The sequence below is a fragment of the Poecilia latipinna genome, unplaced genomic scaffold (assembly GCF_001443285.1).
Source record: "Poecilia latipinna isolate Pla-1442-1.1 unplaced genomic scaffold, P_latipinna-1.0 Scaffold1384, whole genome shotgun sequence".
In the NCBI taxonomy this organism is placed as follows: domain Eukaryota; kingdom Metazoa; phylum Chordata; class Actinopteri; order Cyprinodontiformes; family Poeciliidae; genus Poecilia; species Poecilia latipinna.
In genome coordinates, this window is record NW_015114000.1 from 49,048 (window position 1) to 58,194 (window position 9,147).

Here is a 9,147-nt window from a genome sequence, read left to right on the forward strand (position 1 = left end):
AATCAGGTTAACCTTTTGCGGGGAATTTTCCAAAAAAAAAAAAAAAAAAACAGCCGCCACAGAAGCAGTTTCTTGTCCCATACTGTCTCTTTGATGAACACAATCACCAAAGTAAGCTTTAAAACACATTAAAACACTTGTTTCTTACTCTAAAAAACAAACGAAAAAATTTGGCAAATATATCCACATATCGTTTCTTTATGCCTATTTTATTTAACCTAATGTTTATATATTTATACTTTAGGCATGTACGCTGTGAGCGCTTGAAAACCGACGTCGAAAATGTCTGGTTTTTACATTTAATTTCGGCCAATGAAGTTATTCGGATTTTGATTCTCTGCTATCTGCACTCGATTGCTTTCGCCTGGAGTGGATCACAGAGCCGTGGCTGCCGCTGATGCAACCTGCTGTCAGGTCCACTCAGCCGGCTGTTTCTCTCCTCCGAAACTCATTTTAAGAGTACCAGTTCACAGGTGAGTGGTCAGCTGTCAGGATTTTATCTTAAAAGTAAACTAACACGTAAGTAAAGCTAACGTTAGCTGAACAGATAGCATTTTCCTTGCCACCGACTCGGTAATGTTAGCTGCACATGGTTTTGTAGCTAACTAGATGAAGTCTTAGCTTCCTAATTCATTCATTCAGTATTTAACCGACCTGTCTTTGATGCGAAAGTGGAACTTGCTTATTTAAGCGAAGCTAATAAAGATGAAATATGGAATAAAAATGAGTGCTTTCGTGAATATTTAGGGGGTCGAGGTTTGTTTAAGGCGTGCGTCATCATTCCCAGTGTAATCCTGCTGCATGAAGCTGTTACTAAAAAAAAAAAAAAAAAAAAATAAAGTTTTTACTACACAGTAGTGATAACTCTGACCATATGAACTGACAGCTTCTTGTCACAAAGCCCGGCATCATGGCAGGTCAGCTCAGTCCGGAGGAGAAGTTCAACCTCATCACCAGGAACCTGCAGGTGAGCAACAACCCGCGTCATGCGTCGCTCTGGACAGGAAGCCTTCCTTCATGCCAGTCGGTGTCGTGATGCCTCTGCTTGGGTCGCGTTGCAGGAGGTCCTCGGTGAGGAGAAGGTGAAGCAGGTTCTCCAGGAGAGGGAGCTGAAGGTTTACTGGGGCACGGCGACCACTGGCAAGCCGCACGTGGCTTACTTTGTCCCGATGTCGAAGATAGCAGATTTCCTGAGGGCCGGCTGCGAGGTAGGGACAAACAAAAACATTAACATTAATTTTAGCATTAACTTTATCTACTTGTTATTTTTGTTTTTGTTTACATCAGTCGTCCAAACTTTTGCTTGACGATAAATTGTCCCAGAAGTTATCACGATAAACGATAATATTGTTTTGAGAGCATTTTCAAGAAATATCCCTGTAATGATGCAAGAGCACATTCTCAAAGATCAGTTTAAAATCTAGAGAACATTTAACACTGGAAGTGGAAGACATTTGAAATATTCAAATCGAATAAACAAATAAAATGAATTATGAAGTCTATTAATAGAAATTATCCTTCAAAAGAAGGGGGCTAGTTTGAAGACTTTTATTACCCAGTTCTTGGAAGAAAAATAGAGAAAAGAGAAAAATGATAAATCAAATGGAAATTATTGAGCTCATCTTACTTTATCATGCGATTAATTGATTTATTTCTTACTGCGACAGGCCTATTCAACAGTGAAACAAACTGAAAGTGAAATTAGGAGTTTTAGTTGCACCATCAAAAACATGGCTGTTTTTTTCCCCACAACATCTCCTGATAAATGAAGCGAGGTAAAAGATAACAGTTATTTTGTGGATTAACTTCAGTCACTTTATCTGACATTATCTTCAAAAGTACCAAATTTGTCTGTCAGTTGCAACACCTGCCAATTTGTGCCATTATAATCCCAGTTAAGCCTGGCTCAGTAAGCCATTAATCACATGACACATTGAAATGACCTCAATATAATTTCCATTCCGGTCGACTAACATTTTTTTCATGTTCACGTTTTGCCGTCTCTTCCGATCCTCAGGTCACGATCCTGTTCGCAGACTTGCATGCCTACCTTGACAACATGAAGGCTCCCTGGGAGCTGCTGGAGCTCCGGGTGAAGTACTACGAGCAGGTGATCAAGGCCATGCTGGAGAGCATCGGCGTCCCTCTGGAGAAGCTGCGCTTCATCAAAGGCACCGATTTCCAGCTGAGCCGGTCAGTTTGACCCAGTAGTAGCATTTTCCTCCAATCCCCCGCCCAAACTAGCGCTTAGCCTCGTAGCTGAATTTTGTTTCTGTCCTGTGACGTCGGATAGAGAGTACACCCTGGATGTGTACCGCCTGTCCTCCATGGTGACCGAGCACGACGCCAAGAAGGCTGGAGCTGAAGTGGTGAAGCAGGTGGAGCATCCTCTGCTGAGTGGGCTTCTCTATCCCGGACTACAGGTAACAACTAAGCGCGAGTATTTTTGTAGTAGTTTTCTTCACATGTAATCGTATTTCATCCACAGACTTCAGTTTGTTTCATCTGGACTTTGTGTGAACAAAATTAGAGATGCACCGATTTGATATTAAATCGGTCTCGATATTTAAAAAAAGTTTTTGATCAGGTATCAGTGACGATCCATAAGGGCAGATCCATTCAATCTAGTTGTATTCTTTGCACTCTGAGTGCTTTATCATTTATTTAACATTATATTTAGAATTCCTAGTTGCACTTTCTGAACCATTTGAAAGGTTTGAATAAATATTTGACCAAGGTAGTCAACCTGTTGTTTTTCACAGTTTCAGTTTTGTTATTACTTATTTTGCATTGTCTGTTATACTTCTAATTGCACTGATTGAACAAATTAAAGTTGTTGTTTTTTTTGTTGTTAATACGTTTGACCAAATGTGTGAAGCTATTGGTGTATTTAAGTGTGCTGTACTGGTGCAGAATTATTAAATAAATTTGTAATTCTGTACATTTATGCCTGTGTTAAAAAAAAAAAAAAAGAAAAAAGTCAACTCAGCACCGTTTCTCTGTATTGTGTTGGTGGTATTGGCCGATACCAAACCTCAGATATTGGTAGTGAAGTGAAAGTGAAAAAAGTAAATCGGTGCATCCTTAAACAAATTAACGCTTGGTTCTCAAAAATTCAGCCCCCAGCAGCATCATGCCGTGGGGATGATTTTTTTTTTCTCAGCAGAGAAAACAATTAAAATAAATGTATTCAGTGGTATATTGGTATCGGTACCAATATCTGAGTATTAGTGTCTTTGAGTATTTAGTTAAACTGTTGACAATTTTCTCAGGCTTTAGACGAGGAGTACCTGAAAGTTGACGCCCAGTTCGGAGGAGTTGACCAGAGGAAGATCTTCACTCTGGCCGAGAAGGTAAAACTCAGCTCAGCTATGATGGAATTAATTTATACAAGATGTTAGAATACGTCCAAATAAGCTCCAATTTTGTCCCTTTTTTTCTCCTCAGTACCTTCCCTCTCTTGGTTACGCTAAACGATCACATCTGATGAACCCAATGGTTCCAGGACTGACGGGGGCTAAAATGAGCTCCTCAGAGGAAGTAAGGCTGTGTCCAAACACTCTGTTGAAACATTTTCTGCCAGTCTTTTATGCTAATATTCAACGCATGCGCTTAGGAGTCAAAGATCGACCTGCTGGACTCCAAAGAAGACGTGAAGAAGAAGCTGAAGAAGGCTTTCTGCGAGCCGGGAAACACCGACAACAACGGCGTTCTCTCTTTTGTTAAATACGTCCTCTTTCCTCTACAAGGAGGTTAGAAAGCTGATTAATTTCAGTTGTTTTTCTTTCATTGTTGTTGTGAACGTCGTCTTCACAGCTTGACTTGATTTGCGGCACCGGTGTGTTTCAGAGTTCTCCATCAAGCGGGATCCAAAATGGGGCGGAGACAAAGTTTACACGGACTTTAAAGAGGTGGAGGACGACTTTAGAGGAGAGGTACAGCTACATTTATCTGGTCCCATTAGATAGTAAGCAGCGTTCAAACAGGTTTTTTTTAAAGTCTAAATTTAAAAAAACTTGTCATATAACGGTGAATTGAAACTTATTTAGTTCATTTGTCCTGTTTTTATTCACAAAGTTTGAAAACTTGCCTTGAAAGTCCCTGTGGGTAAAATGTACGAACCCCAGTTAACGCTTTCCTCATTGTCAGATGATCCATCCCGGAGACTTGAAGGCCTCGGTGGAAGTCGCCCTGAATCAGCTCCTGGAGCCAATCAGGAAGAAGTTTCAGTCTCCAGAGCTCCGCAAGCTCACCAACGCTGCTTATCCCGATCCGTCCAAGACAAGTCAGCGTTTAAACCGCGACAAAAACAGTCCCACACGAAGCCTGGACGCTTCACCCTAAAACCTTCTTTTATCCGGTTGGTTAACAGAAGCAGGAGGAAAAGGCGCTAAGACGGCCGGAGGCGGCGGAGGGGACGATGACGAGCTGGCGCCCTCCAGACTGGACATCAGGGTGGGGAAAATCGTCAGCGTGGAGAAGGTTAGTGACTTGGACCGTCGACGCATGCCGCTAAACGAGCCTCGGCTGTAGCTGTGATGTTGTAACGCGCGGAACCCGCAGCATCCGGACGCCGACTCGCTGTACCTGGAGAAGATCGACGTCGGGGAGCCGGAGCCCAGGACTGTGGTGAGCGGGCTGGTGGCCTACGTTTCCCAGGAGGACCTGCAGGACAGAGCCGTGTTGGTGCTGTGCAACCTGAAGCCGCAGAAGATGCGAGGGATCGAGTCTCAAGCCATGCTGCTGTGCGCCTCCATGTAAGCAAGTCGACTAAACCTGACGGGGCAGCCTAAAAACGCCAGCAGGACCAGGGTTATAGTAGTTCTGGGTTTTTTTTTTTTTAGTTTTTTTTTTTTCTTTTGTGACTTTTTGTCCAATTCAGTTTGTTTTAGTTAGTCTTTATAGTGAGCTTGCCAGTTTTTATAGTTACAGTAGGAGTTTTAGTTTTTTCAGATTTTGATTGTTTTGAATTCTGCGCCTACAAATGAACCAAAGTATTGTATTGCTATTATGTACACATGGATTAATACTCAACAGAAGACACCATTCCCATAAAATGGATTCAGTTATTGTTGGAAAACCAAGTTCTGTCAGCATTTTGCGGACTAAATGCCACCAGGAGAATTATGTGCCGTGTGCTGAGTAAAAACATAATGAATTTCACATCAGTTTGAAAGGCTGATAAATAGATTCATGATAAACACAACCCTGTGGTTTCTCTGTCTCCAGAGAAGGCGAGCCCAGGAGGGTGGAGCCTCTCGACCCTCCAGAGGGTTCTTCGCCAGGGGAACGGGTCTTTGTGGAGGGCTACGAGTCGGGGAAAGCGGATGAAAAATTGAACCCAAAGAAGAAGGTGTGGGAGAAACTGCAGGTACGTTCGAGCCCCGTTACTGAGTCAACGTTCGGACACATTGTCCCCGTCCCATAACACACTGATTAACGTGGCGTGTCGTCCTACAGGCGGACCTGAAGATCTCAGACGAGTGTGTGGCTCAGTGGAAAGACAGGAAGCTGCTGACCAAACTGGGACAGATCACGTGTAAGACGCTAAAAGGAGGCAACATCAGCTAAATACTCACATGGACTCCCGTCGATCGTCAAAGCTGCTCCACAAATCTCCATGGCAACACCACGAAGCTTCATCTGGATGTCTTTGGAAGGGTGAAGGGGTATTTCTGGCTAAATAGACCAACTGCTTTATCTTGACTGAGGACAAAGTATGAAGTCATTTGCTATGACTAACTAATTAATCAAAGTTTGTTACTTACACACTTAATGTATTTGTACAACAAATATTTGACTGAGTGGAGGTATGGGACAGTGATCAGTTTGCTCCTTTCTAGATCTAAGTAATGATATCTCAGGTTTTTGAAGGGGAACTCAACGTTTTGGTATTTTTCTGGGTTAAAAGTGTCAAGACAGAGGTCAGTCTGCCAAATCTGATTAAAAGGGATCCTTTCAAACTTTCTATACACCTCATGTATGTAAAATCCATATGCCTCTAGATGGAAGACGGTTGTACACAGAAATCCATGTCTGATTATCTGATTGTCTGATTAATGCATCATCTGTAAAATGAAATAAACACTGGCAGAATCAGAGATCTGCTGGCAATAACTGTTTTAATGTGGCTGATTAAAAGTCTCAGCTTGTTGATGTTAACCCATAAACTAGAGATCCTCAAATCCAGGCCTCAAGGGCTCCGCTTCACCACACCCAAGTCTTATAATCAGGTCATCAGCAGAATATTGGAGAAGTAATTCAACTACGTGATTGAGGTGTGTTGAACCAGGGACGGATCTTAAAGTTGCAGAACACCGAGTGTCGAGGCCCAGATTTGAGTTCTCCTGCCAAAGACTCTGCTGAATTAAACAGTCTTTTAGTCTTATCTTCAGAGATGCACTTATTAGGACACAAATTGACTGGAGTCTCCAAATATATCTTACACATATATCAAATATATGTTTACTTTGATCAAGTAAACAACTTTAGATACCAGACAAGGCTAAAGACCGGAGGATATCCGTTCATCCTTAAAGCAAATGTAAAGGTTTAAATTGATGTAGCCAAAATTAAGGCCTTAAAATGTCTTAAATTCATTTAAAAAAGTAAGTTGGTTTTTAATATCAGAGGTTTGAACTTTTGTCTTGACAGGACTGTTTAATCTCACATAATTCTGTATTTTTTTCCTGGCGGTACTTTTCTGTCTGACAAAAGCTTGAGTCACCCTCAGACATCTTTGTCGCCTTCTGTGACTCGAGGCTACCGCTAGCTAGCTGCTAACGTACCCTTGCTACCATCTAGCAAGCTTTTTCTTGGGCAGGTGGAAATTTATCACCAGTTGACTGGATGAAACTGTGGAGAGATGCATCTTAAATTACATTCATAATGGTCTTAAAAGTCTTATATTTGAGAGGGTGAAATCTGCAGAAACCCAAGACTAAAGCATATTTACCTGTCGTCATAGCAGTTTGATGGAGAAAACGTCCAGATAGTGATGTATGCCTTCACGTAAAAGCATCCGATTCATTTCACTTCCACACATCAGTGTATTTTTGAAACAATGAACAAAAGAAACATTTGACACAAGTAGAATTTATTAATAGAAGTAATAACTGTACATGATTCTTTATAATCACCAAAATGGAGATTTTTTTTTAAACACCCTTTACAAAGAGTCAAGAATTGACTTTATATGATTCCACTGGGGAAGAAGGGTTTTTGTGCAAACAGTGATGAGCTTAATTCTCCATTCCAAAAGCTTAAGTCAAAGTTTTAGGAACAAAATCTTTTAATAAAAATACCGAACCAGCTCCAGTGTATCAATTTCCCAAGGCAAGTCACCAGATTTGTTGCTTCAAAAGTGGTTTTTATTTAATATTTGGTAGGAAAAGGTGATTTCCAATGCTCCTAGTGGAAAAAGAAGTCTAGTTGTTTTGCTGCTTTATACAGTATTGTAAAAAAAAAAAAAAAAAAGTATTTGCACCTTTACCAAATTCCTTTGTTTTAGATTTTTGTTTGTCATGCTTACATGTTTAAGCTAATTGGAAATACATCAACAAAGACAACCAAAGTAAAAAAAAATAATAATTTAAAAAAATGCTAAAAGGTCTTAAAAAGTAAGAAATCATGCCTCAATGAAAATAAATTTCCTGACATCAGTCTGAAAGAGGGTTACAGAGATCTCTCTAAGGATTTGGTTATTTCAGTGAACCACAGTGAGAACCATTATTTTGACAAGTGAAGTCAAAATATAACTCAGAACATCTAAATCCCTGCATGCCTCACTTGCTTCAGTGAAGGTCAGTGTTCAAGAGTCAAATATAATTGACAGGGCATAAAAATGCATTGATGGGACCAAAACCTAATGCTGACCGAAAAACCTCCAAAGGCCCGTCTTATATCTACCAAAATTTGTTAATGATCCCCAAGACGTCCAGGAAAACGTTCTGTGGACTGCTCAGACAAAGATCATAAAGACAGATGGTGGTAGAGTGACGGCCTGGGGCTAGTTTACTGCTATAGGATCCCAAATTATTTATTTATTTTTGCCATAATTGATGGAACTACAAATTTACTCTCTCCCAGAAAATTCTGATGGGGAATATATAGAGGATAAGGATCCAACACAAGCAGGATAGTCCTCTACTGAATCTCTGTGGAACCAAAGGAAAGACTTTGGAGTGGCAAGACCAAGATTTGAATCCAATTGAGAAGCTGAGGCATGACCTTAAACCTTAAACAGGTGAATCATACTCGGAAAGCCTCCAATACGCACGGATTAGAACCATTTTGCAGTGAAAAGTGGGCCAAAACTTCTTCACTCACTGAGTTATCACAAATACTAGATCGCATTTGTTGCTGCCAAGGGTCTCAAAACTACTGATTTGGTTTACGGGGCAATTACTTTTTCACATAGGGCCTTTATTATCCTTTATTAAAGATTCCCTTTCTTAAAACTCCATTTTGTATTTAGTTGGGTTGTCTTTGATGTTAACATTTCTTCAATAATCTGACCCGTGCTCCTCCTCGCCCCCGTTTTGCATGCTGCATTACTGTAGAGGAAACACTTGAGTGACCTGTTGGCAGATACTGTATTTAAAGATTTTTTTTGCATGTTAACAAATTATCATTGTAGATTTACAAAAGTAATTTTGTCCTAACCAACAAAACATCCCATAGGATTAATTCGTCTTCCCTTTTTTCTTTAATACTTTTACACACAGTGAAAAGCAGGACTAAAACTAAGTTGAGTAATTTCTGTACAAGCATAACCAAGGAGACAATGTTTCATCCTGTCCTTGGTTGGAGACTCTGTCAGTCCCAGTGAGAATCATTACTACGCATTGCTTTTTACTGCAGCATGGGGTTAAAATGTACAATAAACCCCTTTCTCCAACTTTTCTTCTGAGGATGCACTACCTCGTTCAACCTCTGGGAGGCGATCTTACACAAACCAAACTGAGACATTTCATGTTATGTGCATCACTCCACCCTGAGGGGTCCTTAGATTAGATTATGTAGAAAAATACTTTAGAATAAAGCTTTCTTTAGAAGTTGAGGGTTTTAACATGATCTTTTTTTTTTTTTTTTTTTTTTTTTTTTTTTTACAATTTTGAGGGAGCCCTTTAAGGGGTAAGGCTTTTT

The 9,147-nt window shown here is 40.4% G+C and overlaps 1 protein-coding gene across 2 annotated transcripts; it reads left to right on the plus strand.

Annotated features, from left to right (window-relative positions):
- The first annotated feature begins 192 nt into the window (after positions 1-192).
- yars1 (tyrosyl-tRNA synthetase 1) lies at positions 193-6,126 on the plus strand. 2 transcript variants are annotated; one of them, XM_015056441.1, is made up of 14 exons: positions 193-473; positions 887-967; positions 1,062-1,208; positions 2,018-2,193; positions 2,294-2,423; positions 3,273-3,353; positions 3,448-3,540; positions 3,617-3,752; positions 3,850-3,935; positions 4,150-4,285; positions 4,373-4,482; positions 4,564-4,757; positions 5,230-5,371; positions 5,461-6,126. In XM_015056441.1, the coding sequence occupies exons 2-14, from the start codon at positions 911-913 to the stop codon at positions 5,569-5,571; spliced, it is 1,599 nt and encodes a 532-aa protein (XP_014911927.1). In that variant the 5' UTR covers positions 193-473; positions 887-910; the 3' UTR covers positions 5,572-6,126. The 2 variants fall into 2 exon arrangements, with proteins under 2 accessions (XP_014911927.1, XP_014911928.1); XM_015056442.1 differs by having other exon boundaries at positions 902-967.
- Positions 6,127-9,147: the final 3,021 nt, after the last annotated feature.